The 21,739-nt window shown below is 43.9% G+C and overlaps 1 protein-coding gene and 1 pseudogene across 1 annotated transcript in view; one reads left to right on the top strand and one right to left on the bottom strand.

Annotated features, from left to right (window-relative positions):
• LOC139643219 (protein jagged-1b-like) overlaps positions 1-14,031 on the top strand; it is an 18,785-nt pseudogene extending 4,754 nt beyond the window's left edge.
• LOC139643218 (uncharacterized) overlaps positions 12,766-21,739 on the bottom strand; it is a 32,910-nt gene continuing 23,936 nt past the window's right edge. The window contains exon 4 of the mRNA XM_071518407.1: positions 12,766-12,885. Coding sequence (XP_071374508.1) covers positions 12,766-12,885 — 120 coding nt within the window. The remainder of the gene's footprint in view (positions 12,886-21,739) is intronic.

The following is a 21,739-nucleotide window of genomic DNA, read 5'->3' as shown; positions in this document are numbered from 1 at the left end:
TTATTCCGGTGGCTAAACGTTGTGTTTGTGTCTCCAGCGAAGAACAGCAGCTGCCTGCCGAGTCCCTGTGAGAACGGAGGAACCTGTGTGGTGGACGGAGACTCCTTCAGCTGCGTCTGCAAGGAAGGCTGGGAGGGCGCCACCTGCAGCCACAGTGAGTCACCGCACAGCGCTCTGGCTCCGGGACCGAGTCCGGAGCCAGAGTCCACATGAGGCTGCAGCAGGGTGTCGGTTAGGGCTGAACGATTTTGAAAAAATATCTAATTGCGATTATTTTGACTGATATTGCACTTGCGATATGATTTGTGATATTAGAGGGAATGATCATTTTTACATCATTATTCTCATTTTCATTGAAAAACGTATTAAAATGATTATGGTGTGTTTTTTTGGGGGGATCTGTACCAAACAAAGATGTTTTCTTAAGTCTGTAGAATATGATGTGTAGGCCAGGACATCTCTGCAGCACCACAATATTTACTTTAAAATGCTATTTTGACACATTTCACCTTTAACAAATATTGCGCCTCCTGTGATTTGAAAATTGCAGTAGGCCATATTGCGATTTCGATAAAATTTTGATTAATTGTTCAGCCCTAGTGTCGGTGTCAGATAACTTCCCCAATACGTAAATCTGATCCCAAGAGCCTCTAACATGACTGAACTCAAGGCAAAACCTGTTTTTCTGCCTTTTTCATGTAAGCAGGTGAAGGTTCTGTAGCATGCTAGATCTCTTAATGGAGAAAAATGGAATATTCAGAATAATTTTTGCCTAAAGACATCAGATTAATAGTCTAGTCTGTATTGCTCACTAAAATAGATGCTGACTTGTTGTTGGCTAATACTATAACTTCAGTACTTGTAATCAGTATTGACAGTAAAAAAAAAACGTTAAATAGAAAAGGTGTCGTGCATTCGTACTTTTGACTTTCAGATTGATAAGTCATTTTATCATTCAGGCTGTTTTCTAGTCACATTGAGTCTCTATTGTGACTTCTAGATCTCATCTTAGCTAATTTAGTGTTTCTAGTCCAGCTTAATGTAGGGTGGGATCACTCCTGTAGTTCATTTCCTCTGGTCCAAACAACAGTGGAAAAGTTTACATTGTTGCATTATTGTGGTTGGTTTAGGTTCACACACTGACCAATCACAGTTAACTTCATCTAACACAATGGACTTGTCTGTCTCTTCTTCTGTGGTGTTCATACCAGTTCAGAACACATGAAGAAACAGCTGAATATGAGCATCAGTCCAGACTTGGTGGTTTACTGTAATTGGAGTTTCAGCTCTCTTGTTAGAGGACTGAGACTCTCGGTGCTGTTATTTGGTGGCACCAGAGGTCAAAGGTCATCTTTCTCACCTGGACAAACTCACTGACCTGAAGCAGGAAACGCCTCACAGTGTAGCGCTGCAGACCGGCTCGGTGTGAGCAGCCTCAGTGAGTCTGGGCCTCACGACATTTTGTGTTTTCTCATTTTCCAGATGCCAATGACTGCAGTCCCCACCCATGGTAAGTGAAGCCCAAACTGAATTAGCCTGGTAAACAGATCTGTGCTGTGGAATGTCCCAGTGCTGATAACCCCGTCTCACACATTCAACCACACACACACACACACACACACACACACACACACACAAATGCACAGGCACACATACACATATACACACACACTAACATATATATAACATGTATGTACACACACACACACCATGCTCTGTCACAACAAACAAGAGTAGAAGTCTCTGCACAAGGCTCAGTCATATATTACATATTTTCTCATTTTTGGTTTCCTCCACATCATCTTGACCGTTTTACTAAATCAAACCTGGAACACAATGGAACAAAATAAAGCCAGTCATCGGCAGTTTCAGCGTATCTACTCAGTTTCCACTTTCTCGCCAAGCCACAAAGTCAAAAAGTCCCTCTATCTATCTATCTCTCTCACTCTATCTGAACACAGAAAATGTGTTTTTCTGTCTCCAGTTGAAGTTGGGGTCAGGCAGAAAGGTTCCAGTGAGGCTTAGAGTTAGATTTATAACTAACTTTTGAGGTGAAAATTATGACCAGTTTTGACTTTGCAGCTTGGCCAGAACGAAGTAATGAATTTACAAACAACAATTCATTCCTGACTTGGATAGGAGCAACATACCATTACGTTTTTTTTTTCCCAGAAACGCTTGGAAATCTGGCTTCCTTTACCTACTTATCAGAATATATTTGGTCCTATAGTGAGATACTGCAATATACTCAGTTACTAAAATAGTGCACACCACTGGCAGGGTCACCGAGATTATTGTTACAGCTGTAAGGAGAGAGGAAACATCACACACAAAGTCTGACTGTGCAGAATTCTGTTTATTTCTGAGACTCAAAATCTTTCCAGCGATGCCATTGGCTGCTAGAATGTAAACAACAATTTAAAAATTTTATTACAAAGTGACAATAATATAATTTGGATGGAGAGCTTGTGAAACTGTGATGGTCAAGAGTCTCATTAGTGATTACTACAGCAGAATAACATGGAGCTGATATCACCATTCATGTTCCTGACAGCAGAATAACATGGAGCTGATATCACCATTCATGTTCCTGACACAGCAGACGGATTGACACATTTTGTATTGAGATATGTTGAATTTAGATATATCATCCCGTCACTACAAGACATATTATGTAGATTATATGTCACTGTATATTTGGGTTATGTATATATGTCATTGTGTATATATAGATGAGACTGTACCTGTAGTTCTAATCCCTGCTGTGTCTTCCTACAGTTACAACAGTGGGACTTGTGTTGATGGAGACAACTGGTATCGATGTGAATGTGCTCCGGGGTTCGCCGGCCCGGACTGCAGGATCAGTGAGTATTGACCTTTGACCCTTTGACCCTTTGACCTTCCCTCCATCTCTCCCCTGCCTTTCTCTCCCTACTTGTCCATCTACTCCGTTCTATTCTTTCAATTATTTCTTTTCTCATTCCCTCCCTGCCTTTCCAACTATTCCCATCTATACTCACATCTCTCTCTCTCTCTCTCTCTCTCTCTCTCTCTCTCTCTCTCTCTCTCTCTCTCTCTCTCTCTCTCTCTCTCTCTCTCTCTCCTGTCTCTCTGTCCCTCTGCCTCCCTCTTCCTCACCTTCTGCCCTTCTCCATTTCCCCTCTTCTTACTTTTACAATCTCTCTTTCTCTCAATCGCTCTCTTTCTGCCTCAGTGCCTCTAAGCCAGGGTTAAGTTTGTGTTAATGCAGGTCAGGGTCTGTCGGATTTGGTTGTCGGAGCACACAGCGGAGGACGGGGCTTATGGATCCGGGGCTATATCTCTTCCAAACCCCGGGTCTCAGCCGTGAGGCGGCTTAGAGAGCCGATCACATCCACCAGCATTGTTAAACGTCTCTAATTCTCTGCAGAGGTGGACACCCAAAGCCCGGTCCTTCGGTGGGATTGTATGGGAGTTGGTAGCTTGATTCCCCTTGGGGCCGGCCATAACAAAACTGTATAGCTCTTTTGGCAAGTAGACCCAGGAACTCACACTTCCAGGGTTAGGAGTTTGATTTTCTATTTTCTCCAAGGCCACCAGTGCTAAAAATCGATGCACTCATGGTGCTGTAAGGTACGGAGTCAGCAGTGGTCACAGGAGGAAAAAAAAATATTTCAAGGCCACAATTTACTGTATCAATGACAGGAGATGGTGTAGCAAGTGCACAAGATGTCAATTTCATTATTTTCTGCCCACAAGTTTTTTTTAAAGTGTTAAAGTGTGTGCTCGATTTAGCTCCTTCAGCAAGTTTCAAACTGGTTTCTCTCACTTGCCATAATTAGTTAATTTACCTGATTGCATTGATTATTTTAGTTTAATTAGATATTGTGCTGTGATGGACTGGTGGTCTCTCCAGGGTGTTGCCCTGCCTTCTGCCCAGTGCATGCTGGGATAGCCCCCCCCCCCCCCCCATGACCCTGAATAGGAATAAACGGGTATAGGAAATGGATGGATGGATGATTAGCCTGAAATTTTGTATAAAGCTATATTCACTTGGATGAGGCTTAAAATATAATGGATAGATTTGTTGATTAAACGTTTGCCATGCAAGGTAAGAAACAGCTGGCACATTGAGAGCTGATTGGCTCTGCCATCGGTCAGCAGACTGGAGGGATGCTGCAGAATGATATATAGATATAGATCATATAGAGCCAGTGTGACCTCACCAACCCCTGTTCTGATTACTGTGCAACTTGTATGTATTCTCACACTTTTTATGCAACTCCAGTGCATGTTGTATGTATCGTGCACACACAATAGCATGCCATGTGTGCTACTTCATACTTTGTTACCACAAAGTATTTTCTTCCAGCAGGACGGTCACTGCTGGGCTTTGTAGTGAGGTACTTTGCATAGAAGCCTCCACCAAAAGGCAGATTACGATTTCATCATGGTCTTTTTTTTCATGTAGATTTTTCTCCGCTGCACTTCTGTTGGATCTTGTCTTCCTCCGTCGTCGGCCTTGGGAATGGCTTTTCTTTCCGACAACAGTGTGACCCGTTCGTCATGTCGCTAACCGTCTGGGTCGGGTTTCAGTCTAAAAACCAAAATAACAAGTCGGACCGGTTCTCAGCCTCTCCCTTCCCTCCGTCACCGAAGACAGACAGATTCATTTACGGAGGATGGATAGATGAGATCGGGGGGGCGGGGGGGGGATGACAAAAATAACAACTGTCACCAACCTCTGCCCCACACCTTCCCTTTCAGACATCAACGAGTGCCAGTCTTCGCCCTGCGCCTCCGGCTCGACCTGCGTGGACGAAATCAACGGCTTCCGCTGCCTCTGTCCTCCGGGCCGGACCGGCCCCCGCTGCCAGGAGGGTAAAGCCAGCAGACACACATACACACACACACACACACAATACAAGGAGTCACCACTTTTCTTCAAGTTATGACATCTTTAAGGCCTACATATCCCAGAGTGCATCACTACAGAGGGTAATTGTGATTCAAAGGGTGCGTCCAGGGGTCCCACACAGGTCCGGACAATCTGGAAAAGTACTGAACGTGAACTGGATAATTTCCAGGTTTTGAAAAGTTTGGGTTCCTACTAGGGCTGGGCAATATATCAATATTATATCGATATCGTGATATGAGACTAGATATCGTCTTAGAATTTGGATATGGTAATATCGTGATATGGCATAAGTGTCTTTTCCTGGTTTTAAAGGCTGCATTACAGTAAAGTGATGTCATTTTCTGAACTTACCAGACTGTTCTAGCTGTTCTATTATTTGCCTTTACCCACTTAGTCATTATATCCACATTACTGATGATTATTTATCAAAAATCTCATTGTGTAAATATTTTGTGAAAGCACCAATAGTCATCCCTACAATATTGTCGCAATATCGATATTGAGGTATTTGGTCAAAAATATCGTGATATTTGATTTTGTCCATATCGCCCAGCCCTAATTACAACTGAACATTTAGCACACTTCGTAGAAAATACAGAGATATATATTGTGTATCGCCATTCAGCCTCAAAATACCGAGATATGATTTTTGGTCCATATCGTCCAGCCCTAGTTCCTACACAAGTCAGGTGATTTCTAGGTTTTAAAAGATTTGGAAAAGCCACAAAAAGTCTCAAAAGATATGGAAAATAACTGTTCGGCCATGATGCATATACTATATCACATGGAGACTGGCATTTCATATATTGTAATAATTGTTATGAAGCAGAATCTTCACTTGACCCATAGAGTGGTGAGTGAGGGTTAGCCATTATTACCCAGCCACTATCTGCATCCATCATATTGAACATGGATCAAAATGTCCAGAGTCCAGTTAAGAAACAAGTCTGGGAAAAGTGTAGGACAGTGGTTCTCAAAGTGGGGTCCGGGGACCACCAGGGGTCCTTGAGAGGGTTCCAGGGGGTCCCTGTAGCAAATTCATGAATTGTTAAACTTCAGCATTATTTAATTTACAAGAAGTTAACACAATTAGAGAATGTAGAAGAATGATTGTATTGATCATAGTTTCTCTGTTATCTCTCTACATTACAGACAGTCATGGATTTCTGGACAAAATCATATCAAACAATACAAATATTCTCAGATTTGGGTCCTAGAGACAAAATCTCATCAAATGGGGGGTCTGTGGCCCTAACATGGACTAGATTAGGGGTCCTTGATATGAAGAAGATTGAGAATCACTGGTCTAGGATTTTGAAATGAATTGTACGTCCTGCACTGTCCCTTTACAGTGAATCTGAATTGGGTGATGGCAGTGATCCTGATGGTGGTTTTGTGTTGCAGTGTCTGGCAGACGCTGTGTGTCCGCTGGGCTGGTGGCTCTGGATGGAAGCAGGTGGGATGAAGACTGCAACAGCTGCCAGTGTCAGAATGGCAGAGTCACCTGCTCCAAGGTAGAGCTCAGCATCTATCTGGATAAATACCGTTTAGCAATACTTATTGATTCTTTGGGCACTGAGGTTTAGTCTGTTGACACTAGTTTGACCGCAAATTGAAGGTTTAGTTGTACAAACATTTCTCTGACTCAGCTGCTCTGGAGGCAGGCAGAAATAATCTGATTGGTTGAGGTTGAATTAAAAAAAAAAAAAAAACTGTTTTTCTGACTAAGTAATGTTGGACTGAAGCCCAGTGAAAAAGGCAAAGTGGTAAGAGAGGAAGCTAACATGAAGCCTAGCGCTCTGCTACTAACTGACAAAATACAATCTATGCGGGCGTATCTATGTCCCCAGGGTCCTGTGTTCCCCAGTTCAATATTCTGTTAACACACATTAACCCACATTAATGTTTGGATCAAATTTGACCCGTTTCAAGTTAAAATATTTCATAAATATTATCCAGTTTTTTTTATTGGAACAAGGCTTCAAAACAGCGATATAAACACAACAAAACCAATGGTTATCATTTTATTTGATTTTGAAGGTCTCTATAAAAAATTGTTACATCTGTGGTGTCCCGGGTCAAATCTGACCCGGCAGAGAATATTAAAGAGTCTGGGTGGTCCTGTGGATAAAATTTTACTCTAACTTGACTCAAACTCTTGTTTGGGTTGGGTTTGATCCACAAAACTACCCAGAATGTTTTATTGCTGCATGCCATACTATTAAAAAACAATGTTCTCTGTGGGTCAGATTTTACCCTATTTTTTATTATTTGATTTGATGAGATTTTCAACAGCGAGGTAAATGTGGCCTTTGGACCACAAAATAAAAAAGTAAATGTAGATTTTGTGGGGAACATCTTTTTCAGGTTCCCATGATGTGCTATATAGAGCTGGGGAACATAGGACCCTGGGAACATAGGAATGACTCCCAATCAATCCATACTAAGTTATCTAGGTTAGCTAGTTAGCTAGCTGACCTTCCAAGTTCAGCTAGCCATACTAGCCTAGAGCTATCTAGGTAAGCTAATTGGCTAGTCTGCTGCCAACATCATGATGCCATGGTAATTTATATTTTTCAAGTTATATTTCAACCAGAGTTCCTTCTTTGCCATTCAAGTTTGCCAGTTGGCTAACTTGCACTCCAAAAACAGTGATTATTTGGCTCCGCCCACTGAGGTTTACCTCAACCAATGAGATTGTTTCTTCCTCTCTGAGAAATGTTTATACAATTAGAACTACAGTCTGCAGTTTGATGTATTATCTAGCTCACTGGGCCAGGGTTAGGGGTGAATAGAATGGGATGCATGAAATAAATTATGGTATTAGAGAATAGTGATATATGTATATGGGCCAATATTGTTCTTTTTATTAAAAAATGGGTCTGGTTCAGTCAGTGTCATCTACCTCTGATATGATAGATATGATGCAATTTGACTGATTTACATATTTATTGTGGAATTGATCAATACTACACTGGTTTTCTATGGGAAGCCCTTGACCTGAACTGATTCTAATGAGACACTTTGATCAGACTCACCAAAAGAATGCATGGAGATATGGAGAGTTTGGAGTTTTAGTGTCACATGGTCTAAATACTGTTTCAGAAGCTTTTTGCTCTGCCAACAAGAGGGGAAACACTGGGGGAATTTTGGAGAATTTTAGGCATGAAAATGGTCAGATTTAGACATATTAAATATTGGCACAGTATATCAGCTATCCACAGTTTCAATCCAAATATTTTTATTGGCATCGGCCTTCAAATACCCAATCTGTCAAACCCCATTAGAGAGCCTGAATTCACATGGCTGCATATTGTCATAGTGCACCAGGTCAGTGCAGATGTAAAGTATATGTGAGGTCTGAGCAGACATTTTGGTGCAGGACTGTGCCAAACCTGCGGGACCATCTAACCTCCTCTACCGGTTTTTGTCCTGGACAGGTGTGGTGTGGTCCCAAACCTTGTAATCTCCTCGCCAAGAGCCGCGGTGCCGAGTGTCCGGCCGGTCAGACCTGCGTGGCCGTCCGGGACGAGCGCTGCTTCGTGAAGCCCTGCCCCGGCCAGGGGGAGTGCCGGAGCCCCGCCCACCAGGCCCCGCCCACGCCGAGGTGCCCCCCGGAGAGCAGCTGCGCCAACGTGACCTTCACCTTCAACAAAGACATCATGACAAAGGTCGGTTCTAGAGGAACAGTCGTATGAACTGAAAACTCGAAGCTTCGCATTCTTTCTCTCCTCTGCCTTCCTCTTCTTCTTCCACCTTCTGTCTTGTTTATATAAAACTTTTCTACCTTTTTCTTCCTGGTTCTTCTCTGGCACTTCTCTATCATCCACGATCATTCTAGGGTCACAGAAGTGAGGCTTAAATAGTCCTGTAAGTTCCCTAGCAGTCTACTATGTGATTAGCTATCATTGGAAACTGTTTGACATTGGTAACGGTTCTGACTTTAAAGCAGTGATTCTCAACCTTTTTCATATCAAGGACCCCTAGTTTAGTCCACATTAGGGCCACGGACCCCTTTTTGATGAGATTTTGTCCCTCGGTCCCAAATCTGAGAATATCTTTACTGTTAGATATGTTTTTTTTTCCAGAATTCCATGACTATCTGTATTGTAGGTAGAGAGATAACAGAGAAACTATGATCAAAATAGTCAGTCTTCTACATTCTCTAACTTCTTGTAAATAAAATGCTTAAGTTTAACAATTCATCAATTTGCTGAGGAGCCCCTGAAACTCCCTCAAGGACCCCTGGTGGTCCCCGGACCCCACGCTGAGAACCACTGCTTTAAAGACTAACTAAACCCCAAACCTAAATCTGTGGTGATGCCTGACACCTAATGGTGAAAAGTAGGGTACTGAACTGGTCATCTGCTATTGGCTGATCTTTGGTGCCAGGTGATGTCACCTTATATTGAGTACATCAGGGGGTGACATCACCTGGCCTATTCAATACGGTTATCAAAGGATACTTTTTTCAACACCAGACTTTGTTGAATGAAAACACATTTCAGTATGTGCTCGAGTAAATTATTTCGTGTGTAACAATTCTATATGCCATCTAATGTTCTAAGTAGAATCAGACCACTTTCAGTTGATTTCCTCAGTAGAAAGGTGCATAAATTAGGGGAAACCTTGAGTTCTCAACATCAGAATCTAACGTGTTGAATCTTTTTGATGCCTTACAACTAATTACAAAAATCGGTATGGCACCAATAGGTTTTTCTTATTCCCAGCCCTAGCAATTACTACACTAAACATCTGATACCTTACGTACTGTTTTGAGAAGTGCTGTATAAGTAAAGTTTCTGGTCCTGGGGTGGTGCTGCAGGGCGTGACGGTGGAGCAGGTGTGTCGCGAGCTGAGGAGCCTCTACATCGTCAGGAACCTTTCCTCCGACTCCTCCATCTCCATGACCTGCGAACCGTCGCTCAGCACCAGCAACGAGATCCACGCAGCCATCGTGAGTCACGTTTTCACGATAACGTTGAGATTTTATACGGGTTGGAAAATGAATTTGATAATTTCCACATCTTGAAAAAATCTTTGGGAATTGCACAAAAATTCTGGAAAAGTACCGTATGGGAAAATGTATGACCGCAAATGTAGTTGCAGAACCACAGTCATTTAATATATTGTGATATTAGTTGTAGTGTAAAATAATGTTCAGCTATAGAGTGATATGGTCTAGTTCAGTGATTCTCAACCTTTTTCATATCAAGGACCCCTAATTGACTTCACATCAGAGCCACGGACCCCCATTTGTGAGATTTTTGTCTCAGACCCAAATCTGAGAATATTTTTATTGTTAGATATGATTTTGTCCAGAATTCCATGACTGTCTGTATTGTAGGTAGAGAGATAACAGTGAGAATATGATCAAAATAGTCATTCTTCTACATTCTCTAATTGCGTTAAGATCTTGTAAATTAAATAATGCTGAAGTTTAACAATTCATCAGTTTGCTGGGGAACCCCTAAAGGACCCCTGGTGGTCCCCGGACCTCATGTTGAGAAACACTGGTCTAGTTGACAGTCATATTGTCTGGCCACTATCAGAATACATCATGTTAAACACAGACTTAAAATCTTCATATCCAGTCAAGAAATTAACATCTGGAAAAAGTACACCACAATTTGAAAGCTCAAGTTTTGAAGCTAACAGTTTAAACTTTGTTTGAAACCGTTGTTGCTCCTTCCAGAAACATAACATCCTGTGAGCCAGAGGATTTTTTACCGGGAAAGATCTGCCCAACAGTGATTGTAAAAGCTTTCATGAACTGGGAATAGGTTGAATCACAGCAGTGTGAAGTCGATCAGCGATAGAGTAGCAAAATGTTGAATGAAATGTTAAATGTCACAGATTCAACAATCAGCTAATCGGTAATTAACTTTTTATCTTGAATATTTCAGTCAACTGAGGAGCAGAAGAGAGGCATCACATTCATCAAGGAAATCACTGACAGGATCATGGACCTGGTCAGCAAGAGGAACGCCAACAGCACCATCATCAGCGCCATCGCCGAGGTTCGCGTCCAGAGGCGACAGAGCCACAACCCCAACGGTGAGCGAGCAGCTGGACCCGGTTTGGTTTTAAAAAGACGGAAACAAAAGAGAAAAATGAATTGTGTGCAGATGAGATGAAAGACAAAAAAAAAACCATCTCACTTTTAAATGAAACAGAAAAGAAGAAAAACCATGAATCCATACTTCTAGTCTTCTTCTTTGTAGAAACTATTGGTTTATAGTTTTCAGGTTCCTCTCAGTGTTTGACAGTTGAAGCTCCAGACTAAGAACTATAGAAGCTGATTTTGAGTTTTCAGATGACTGATGTCTGTAAATGTCATCACTGGGTGTCTGAAAAGTCTGGAATCATAGGGATAGCAGAAACACCTTATTTTTTATATCCCACCACCACAGTACATGTGTGACATTATGTTGTTATGGTGGCATCTGTCTGTGTGTAGACACAATAACTCAAGAACAATACATAACAGAAAGTAGATGATCTGTTTAGATTTTGGGGCACCTTCCTGCATAACCTTCTGGTCTCTTCATGGGGGCGTGGTTTCAAAATGCATTTAGTTGCCAGTTTCACTTTGATTCCAGACTTTTCGGGCACCTTGTAGATTTGAATGTTGTGTGAATTCATAGTTAAAGACGATGGATGATGTGCACATTCATAGCTGAAGACACTAGAGGTTGTGGACATTCAGGTGATGTAGAACACTGAGGATTGACCATCTGCCAAGGCAATCTCTGAACCCATCGTCTATCGGTCTGACGATGATTAGACTCTGGGGGCGACGGCCAATATTTGGGGGTTTCCGGTGCAGCCAGCGGACATCCGGGCCAAGACTTCCTCTTCCGTGCGCCGGTCATTGTTTACAGTCCGATTAGCAACTTGAGACGCGAGAATGGAGTCGGAGTTGAGAGACGACGTCTACATCGATACTTTTTGTAGGTGTTTTAGGTCCAGACGACATTTCGGCTAATCTCTATAAACAGATATCTGTATCTATATCTATATCTATTCTCACGTCTCAAGTTGCTAATTGGACCAATAGACGATGGGTTCCGAGATTGCTGCCAAGTATCCTGGCTTTCCAAAACATTTCAAAACAAGACTCAAATGGTTCTTCATCTCATGTCTTCAGTTGATCACTGACCTCCATTTCTCTCTCCGTCCAGCAGACCACCTAGTGCCGCTGCTGGTTTCCGTGGTGATCGTCATCTGGTTGATAGCGGTGGCCTCGGCGTTGCTGTGGTGCGTGAGGAAACGGCGGAAGCAGAGCACCCACACGGGGGTCAGCACCCAGACGGCGTCGCTGGCGCCCACGGCCGAGGACAACAACGCCATCAACAACGGCGTCAACAACGCCCGCGAGCAGCTCAACCACATCAAGAACCCCATCGAGAAAAACCCCCCAGGCCACCACCACCTCCTCCTCCATCACCACTACGAAGACAAGAACTCCGTCAACGCTAAGGTCAGGAAGTCGGACGGCGGGAGCCAATCGGACGAGGAGGAAGTGGAGAAGAGGCTGCAGAAGGCGAGGTTCCCCAGGGCGCCGGCGTACACGCTGGTAGATTGGGAAGAACGCCCCCCCCACCACATGACAGGCAAACCCCCCCACTGGACTAACAAACAGGACAACAGGGAACTGGAGTCGGCACAGAGCGTAAACAGGATGGAGTACATTGTATAGCCAATGGGGCTCAAAATGGCTTCCCTTAAAGCCTGGACGGTCAGCGGAGATCACACTCCCCCCCTAGTGGTGGAAAACTGTCGTGTCTCGTCGTTTTTTCGGTTGTTTTTTTGTTTCGTTTCGTTTTTTTTAGTGAAAATTTCAAGACGAATTTTCTCCTTGTTCTTTAATTTATGTTTTGACAAGCTGGCTGACACTGGTATGAACGGTCCGCCGTGGTCGGCTGGATCTCTGGGTACTGCACTCCCATGTTGCCGTGCGCGATGAGTTCGACGGCGTTCTCCGTCTGCGTAAACGAAGAGATCTCGACGTACGTGCAGGAGCTCGGTCTGTAAGCCGCTGTCGGAAACTCGGCAAGGTGTTTCCTAATAAGCCTTACGTGCACGATCAATATCTCTCAGTTGAGAATGAGTTTTGTATTTGAATGTGCTGCTGCAGTGCCGCACCACAGCACCTATCAAATAAAAAAAAAAAAAGAATAAGATTATTTATTTTTATTTTGTTTTTTTGTTTTTTTTGTTTTTTTTCGGGGCAGGTTGAGTCTGTCAGCAGTTGCTGCCAATATGAAGAATTTAAGTGTCCATGTAGAATGTTTCTGTATAGATGTGTACATATTTTTTAATTAATCATTGTGTATATTTGATTTATTAACTTAATAATCAAGAGCCTTAAGATATCATTCCTTTTTTTATTTATATGCATTGTTTAGAGTTGAAGGTTTGACAGCTTTGTAAGCTTACGACTTCCTTATTCTTGATGGAAATATTGTTTCAATATATTTTTCGTCAATGCCAAAAGTGTTCTTGAAAGAATAGTTTATTTTTAGCAATTTGGAATGGGCATTTTTGTGCCTCAACAAAATGTTTTGTACATTTTCTGTTGTTTGATACCGTTTTGTTGGTATGTTTGCCAGGGTGTTTTTGTAAGTACTTAAATGTAAATGGAAAGGGAGGGGGTTGAGTGCCGGGGGCAGAGATATCGCTGCTGCAGGGTCATTTTATAAAAACCAACATGGTGGCAGACATATTGCTTGCTACTGAAAAGAAATTCTTCAAGGGAACAGAACTTTTTTGTAGCTTAATGTTTGTGTACAATGTAATAACAAGTGTCAAGCACAGCACCAAGGAGAGGCATTGGATCCTGTGAAACACAACCACCCATGTTTCCATGTGTTTATAACTGCTACTCGCATCCTGAGGGATTAAACCTGCATAAGTACTTGAAGAGACTGGGTCCAATAAGAACACTGTAGAGCTGTCATGTGACATGCGTTGCCTTTTGATTGGAGGATAAAACAAGGCTGTGAGATACATGTTTGATTTCAGTCGTTAGCCCCTTTTAGTTTGTGACGGAGGAATAGAAAAAAACAGCCTCTGTATATTTCACTTTAGAGTTTTTTGGACCTTGAGAAATAAAAGTCTTTGTGTTTGTTCCTGGCAATACTGTCCTGTTTTATTGTGAGAGTTACAGTATATTTCTTAAGTATTTGGTACTACTGTACACAGGCTGGAATCATATGGCAACACCTGGATCACATGTTTCCTAACCAATGAATAAGGAGTTTGGCATTTAACTTCTATTCTGATTCAGACTGGGACCAGATCATTTCATCACTGATCCATCTGATTGTTCGTGTAACTGGTTAGCATCACTGTCTTGTTGTTAATACATCTGATTAGCACACTAGCAAACGTTACATAGTTTCCTACTAGCTAGCATTAGTAGTAGCTATTAGTTGCATGTTAACATCAACATTGGTTGATTTGCAGAATTAGCCTGCTGGCTAGTTAGCTAGCTAACCAATCCAAGAACCAACTGTTTGCTCTGAGTAAAGACTAGGACTAAAGACAAGACTGTTTTTGTCACAATAACCTACATGTGGAAATTCTCCAGTGGACCTCCATGACTGAGCCAGACGTGGCTGATAAAAGATGTGATCTAAAACCAGCCGCATCTCATTGGTTGAGTTAAACCTCAGTGGGTGGAGCCAAAGAAAACGTTTTTCGGAGTACAATTTACAATTTAGCTAAGGAACTCTGATCAAAATATAAACAAAAAATATAAATGGCAATGACTAGCTAACTAGCGGGGACTGCCCATTGTTCCCGAAACCCCAATAGTTGGAAAAATGTCCACCCATTGGACCGAAAGCCCATTTGTCCGACAGCCCGTTATCCCGGAGGTGGTTGGGTTGAGGCATGGGGTCACTGAGGTTAGGGTTAGAGCAAGTTTACGGTGAAGGCTGTCAGAAGCCACGGTTGTGGATGGAGCCAGGCATGGAGTTTTCGGACTATTGGGGTTTCGGAATAATGGGCCGTCGGAACAATGGCATGGCACCTTAACGAGCTTATCTAGATAGCTATAGGCTAGTCTGGTTTGAACTTGGAAGGTCAGCTAGGCTAACCTAGATAACATAGTATGGCTAGATTGTATTTTTTCAGTTAGTAGCAGAGTGCTAGGCTTCATTAGGCTTCCTCCTCTGTTACTTAGCCAGAAAAACAGTTTTTTTGGCTCCGCCCACTGAGGTTTAGCTCAACCAATCAGATTATTTCTGCCTCCAGAGCAGAGCTGCCTCTGAGAAATGTTGTAGAACTAAAACTACAATGTGCAAATGTGTAGTACTACCAGAGATGGTTTAGAAACGAGACGGCGCAACTGCGAGTCATTTCCTGTATCTGTGTCACATGGGTTTCTCCACTGCCCCGCCCCTTTAGGAGACTAACAGGTCCTGAGTCTGTTCAGTCCAATGGGAGAAGTGAACGTGAGCACAGATTATGACTGTTTCTTTCGCCCCATAGTCACCGAAGTAAATATCGGACCCATTTTCCACAAGCCGCATATCTTCCGAACATTCTGACACTAAAATGCCATTTTTCAGACGGACAAATCAGGAGAAAATTAACTTTGTTGGAGATCTGTCTCTGTCTCAGCAACACACTCTCGCGAGATTTGGCAACATCATCATATCTCCCGTCGGTCTGGTTTCACTGCAACGCTGCCGACGCTTTCCAACTGGATAAACAGAAATTTAAAGGGACTTGAAACCATGAATTCAAAAATGTAAAACATTTTTTGTATACTTTATTATCCCCGTGGGGAAATTTGTCCTCTGCATTTGACCCATCCTGTACACACACTAGGAGCAGTAGGCAGCTGCAGTACAGTACAGCACCCGGGGACCAACTCCAGTTCTTTTGCCAGTGCCTTGGTCAGGGGCGCTGACAGGAGTATGAACCCTCACATACATGTCTTTGATGGTGGGAGGAAACCAGAGCACCCGGCGGAAACCCACACAAACAGGACCTGGGACGGACCAGGGTTCGAATCCAGGACTTTCTTGCTGTGAGGCAACAGCACTAACCACTGAGCCACCGTGCCAACATCATGCCACGCACAACCCAATCTGCTTTCATCCATCCACACGAAGTTCACAACACTTCCAAACGAGGTGGGGGGATGGGGGGGAGAGGCGACCACGCCCACTTAGGAGACAGGAAGTGTATACCATTTCATACCATTGGCACAGTTTGTAATGCGTCATCTTGTGTGTATAGAGCATCTTTGGTGCTACTATCTGCCTTGTCAGATGAATAGTATTCTGATTTTACTGTAGTAGCGTGTGTCTGGAAGTTGGCGGTGGCCATGTTGTCATTCTGGCAGGGAGTCAGTGTTTCCAGACATTTCGAACCCCCTGTAGAAAACAGAGTCGATTCCACTTGGCTCATGTGCTCTCGGTCGTAGTTTCTGGGCCATGGGCTTCAGTTTGTTGCTCTTTGGACCCAGACGGCTCGGCTAATGAGAGCGGTGGACAGGGGCCGCTTTGTCTCCGGGTCGCCGACCATCTCTCGTCCTGTTCTTCTTCTCTATCTCACTCCGGCCTCTCCGGACACGTGAGAGCGTTCACAGAGGCGTGTGCACAGCAGAGCCGTCCGTCCCTCTCACAAATAAACAGCGTGAGACGTTCTCACAAATGCGTTTCTACAGGAATCTCCGTCCCCAGCCTCCCAACCTCCAGCATAACAAACAAATAAGGGGAGCCAGCTTTTTTCCCTCGCCGCGACACTGTTGTTCCAAACAGGCTGCTTCAGTGTGGTCGATTCAGAAGGGAAGGCAGTGTTTATGTGCATTTTTTTGCAGTTATGCAAACTTGGTCATTTTGAAATGAAGGAGGAGGGGCGGGCGGGCGGGGTGGGGGTGGGGGGTGGGGGGGGGTGCGGGGTCCTCGATCAAAATCAGAGACTGATAAGCAGGAGGAGATGCTCTCCGTGGATAAGAGCAGGGGTTTATGGGATATGGGCGGCGCGTGTGACTGATCAGTTGAACCGTCTTTTAGCGGTTTGCGGCCGGTATGTTTTCCTGCTCTGATGCCGTGATGCCAATGTTCCCCCTCCTTGATTGTAAAATCCCCTCTTCCTCCTCCTCTTCCTTCTTCTCTCTCTTTTGCTATTGTGGTCTCCTCTCGTTCCAGGCCACAACTTCCACTTCTTTGTCTCTCTCTCTCTCTCTCTCTCTCTCTCTCTTTCCTTTTCTTAACAGTTGGACACACACCTTATTTTGCAATGGAGAAGGCTCAGTTTGTGTTTGTGCATGCATGACTGTATGTGCGAGCGTGTGTGTCTGCACATGTGTGCCTCACTGTATGCATATGCATGTCTGTGTGTGTGTGTGTGTGTGTGTGTGTGTGTGTGTGTGTGTGTGTGTGTGTTTGGGGGAAGGGGGGGTGAGGGGTCTGTCTGTGTTGTGGGTCGCCCTGCCTTAAAGAGCTGCTAACCCTAAAAACATTTCATTAGTCTGGAGTTCAGTTGAGAATTTTTGTGTCCCTTTTCCACCCTGACAACAGTAAAATCGGGGAGTGAAACAGTAAACGTGTTTTTTTTTTGTTTTGTTTTTTTGACATGAAAATAATCTGATTTAAATCTGTTAAAAACTGGCACAAAATATCTGCCGGCAGCTTTGCCTACAAAAATGTCATTAATGGTATTGGCCTTCAAAAACCCATATCGGTCGAACCCTAGTATCTTTACTGTGGTATCTTTACTCTAACACAGTGGTTCTCAACGTGGGGTCCGGCGACCACCAGCGGTCCTTGAGGGGATTCCAGGGGGTCCCCAGCAAACTAATGAATTGTTAAACTTCAGCATTATTTCATTTACAAGAAGTTAACACAATTAGAGAATGTAGCAGAATGATTGTTTTGATCATAGTTTCTCTGTTATCTCTCTACATACAATACAGACAGTCATGGGATTCTGGACAAAATCACATCTGACAATAAAAATATTCTCAGATTTGGGTCCGAGAGACAAAATCTCATCAAATGGGGTCTGTGGCTCTAATGCGGACTAGATTAGGGTCCTTGATATGAAAAGGGTTGAGAATCACTGCTCTACCACATACACACACACACACACACACACACACACACACACAGTCTTACTTATGTCACTTTTGGGGTATTTACATAGACTTACATTCATTTCCTGGAGACTTACCCTAACCATAACCACTACTTGCCTAAACCTAACCCTTACCCTAACCTCAACCTAACCCTAACCTTAACCACTGACCCAAAAATCAGCTTTTTACCAATTGGGGACACGGCTTTTGTCCCCAGTTGCACAAGCCGCCCCTAATCAACCGGTCTTAAGTCTGGTTTGTGTCCCTGAAAGTGACTTAAGTCATACCCACACACACACACACACACACACACTAGGGAATAGGGTAGTCTTATATTGAAGAGCTCCTCCTTGTGTATGTGTGTGCGCGCATTTGCACAAAGCAGCTTCAGAGACGACAAATACGATCCCGTGTCCAACAGTGAAGTTTTTTTTGGCGGTTTTAACGGTCCAGGTCGTGAAACCCGAACCTCTGCACTCTCGCTACTTCAAAGGCGGCTGGCGGAGCAGAGCTAACTCGGTCGTTATGATCGCTAACGCCCGCCGCCTCCGCTGCATTCCACTAATCCATCTGGGAAACCCGAGTCTGCCTTTGTGCTGAGAGGGAAAAAAGGAAAAGAAACGGCTTCAGTTCAGTGGATGAAGACGTTGAAGAGAGTTTGGAAGCTGACAGGGAGAGGAGAGGTGATGCTGTGGAGCAAGGCGCTAACACTGCCGGGGTTGGGGGTACAAATCTCGCTGAGGCCACCCGTCCACCCGTCCACTCATAATATATACACTGTTGGTGCTGTAAGGCAGGGGTTCTCAACGTGGGGTCCAGGGACCACCAGGGGTCCTTGAGGGGGTTCCAGGGGGTCCCCAGCAAATTGATGAATTGTTAAACTTCACCATTATTTCACAAACAAGAAGTTAACAGAATTGAATGTAGAATAATGACTGTTTTGATCATAGTTACTCTGTTATCTCTCCACCTACAATAAAGATAGTCATGGAATTCTGGACAAAATCATGTCTAACAATAAAAAATATTCTCCAATTTGGGTCCAAGAGACGAAATCTCATCAAATGGGGGTCCCTGGCCCTAATGTGGACTAAATTTGGGGTCCTTGATATGAAAAAGGTTGAGAATCACTGCTGTAAGGTTTCAACACAGAGAGAAGAGACTCAAGTCTGGTTGTAAAGGGTTTCGTAATTAAAGAACACACACAGAGTTTTCACAAATTGCTCTGTAAGGGGTGTGGTTGGAGAGGGCTCTGTGTGTGTGTGTGTGTGTGTGTGTGTGTGCGTGTGTGTGTGTGGCAGTGTGACTCAGCCATGGAGAGGCAGTGTGGGAACCGTAGGAGTCGGGAGACGGCGAGGAGAAAGGGATGACGTCAGCTACCTCAGGGTAAACAGAGAGAGAGAGGTAAATGAAACAATGCCATCCCATAATGAGCGCTGTATTACTGCTCTCTCTTCCATTTAGCTGAGCTCTCTGTTTCTGTCAACTGTCCCAGCTGAAGAACAAACAACTCAATTTGACGACAACAAACGTGGAAACAGAAATGAAGACGTTTGCAAAGAGTGAAGAGGAGCATGCTTGCTCAGCAAAACCTTCACCACTGGATGAACAGAAGTTAAAGGCAAAATCCCCCTAGAAAGCTTTAACTGCTGGTGGCTCAGGCCCGGCGCCAGGATGAAGTGACTGAGGGGGCAGTTAAAAAGGGCGAGGGGGCAAATCTTTTTATATAGTGAAACAGTAGGTTATCATCCTGCTATGCCTATTTCTGCATTTTCTTCATCCTGTGGGTGGCAGTATAGTGGCGTTTTCACTAGATGCGAACAATTCCCTACCTTACCTTTTCCATGTGTTTGTGCGTCATGGCCATAATATGAAATAGGAATATTTGGGGCAGATTGCCAGGTCACCACCTAAAATTGGTCTGGTGGTAGGTTTAATGAAATTCATTGATTTAACCAACCAAAATCAAATAATACATTTATTTCACAGCAGTGGTGAAGCCAGTATTAAACCTGAGTGTCCTCGCACAATTTAGGGAATTGAAACACTCAGAACGTAGGTCTACGCAAAATAATATAATTTATGAACGATTAGATGACTGCTAAAATCATCTCTCTCTCTCTCTCTCTCTCTCTCTCTCTCTCTCTCATTGACCGAAACTTCACTTCCCTGTCGTTTCCATTCTGTGGAATGGTGCGAAAGTTGAACTAACTATTTAGCAAGCAAACTAGCAGTTTTAACTTTTTTTTATCACATTGCGTACAGTGAGGTTCAAATCTAATAAATAAATCTCTTCACAACCAACGCACAACAAACAGCGCTGCCTGTCCGTGGTTCTGAAATAACAGAGCTATAGGGTACTTAAAAACAGCTATTGGTGATGTACTTTGCATTTCAGGGGCTATTTTGTTGTTGTTTGGTGTATTTTTCTTCTTCGTGGATAACTGGCCAATCGTAGATCAGCGATCTCAAACCTCAGAGGTAAAGGTCAGGTTTTGGTGTCAGTCCCTCAGAATCAAAGAGCGAGGGCTTCTTTCTAGAGCCGCCATTTTGCACCAAGAGACGTTCAACAATCATACAGGGAGAGATCCATCAGAGAAGAGGAGAGAGACCAATTTCTCCACCCACAGGAGCAGGAGAGAGACCAGAATGCACTGCAGCAGAGAAACAGGCTGGGGTTTGGATAATGGACAGAACAGAAAACTGCCAACGAAAAAGACATAAAAAATAACAATGTTATAACCAAAATAAAAACATTCATACCAACCAAACAAAAAAAACTCCCAAAACTGATGGCTATCTACAATAATGTGAGGAATGAAATAACATAAAACTTTTTACAATTACAAAAAAAACAAAAAAACAAAAAAAACCCCATTATAACATTTATTTGAACTATTTACATCTTTTAGTTCTTGAGATATGCTCATTTTTGTGAGCAGAGTGCAAAGGTGTTTTTGTCAGTTTTGGCCCTCCCACCCCGGAGCAGAGGGAACCTGATGTCTGGAGGACAGCTGCCCGCTCTCTGCTTCCTCTCTGCCTGAGACAGAAGCATTAGCATTTGGCTAGCCAGTATTAACAGTTGGCCATCCAATATTAGCAGCTGGCTAGTCAACTGCTAATGTTTCTCCAGACATCGGTTCTCCTCTTCTCCGGGGTGGGAGGGTCGGGGGCAGGAGACGTTTCGGGAGAGCGAGCTGGGAGCGGAGCCGGGAGTCAGGCTTCCTCCTCATCAGGCTTCCTCCTCATCAGGCTTCCTCCTCATCATCAGGCTTCCTCCTCATCAGGCTTCCTCATCATCAGGCTTCCTCCTCCTCATCAGGCTTCCTCCTCCTCATCAGGCTTCCTCCTCATCAGGCTTCCTCCTCCTCATCAGGCTTCCTCCTCATCAGGCTTCCTCCTCCTCATCAGGCTTCCTCCTCATCAGGCTTCATCCTCCTCATCAGGCTTCCTCCTCCTCATCAGGCTTCCTCCTCCTCATCAGGCTTCCTCCTCATCATCAGGCTTCCTCCTCCTCATCAGGCTTCCTCCTCATCAGGCTTCATCCTCCTCATCAGGCTTCCTCCTCCTCATCAGGCTTCCTCCTCATCAGGGTTCCTCCTCATCATCAGGCTTCCTCCTCATCAGGGTTCCTCCTCATCAGGCTTCCTCCTCATCATGAGGCTTCCTCCTCATCAGGGTTCCTCCTCATCATCAGGCTTCCTCCTCTTCATCAGGCTTCCTCCTCATCAGGCCTCCTCCTC

The sequence above is a fragment of the Centroberyx affinis genome, unplaced genomic scaffold (assembly GCF_046629955.1).
Source record: "Centroberyx affinis isolate AG114_WGS23_722 - 3 ecotype Tasmania unplaced genomic scaffold, CSIRO-AGI_Caff_v1 ptg000580l_1, whole genome shotgun sequence".
NCBI classification, from domain to species: Eukaryota; Metazoa; Chordata; class Actinopteri; order Beryciformes; family Berycidae; genus Centroberyx; species Centroberyx affinis.
This window is presented reverse-complemented; position numbering and strand designations above follow the sequence as displayed.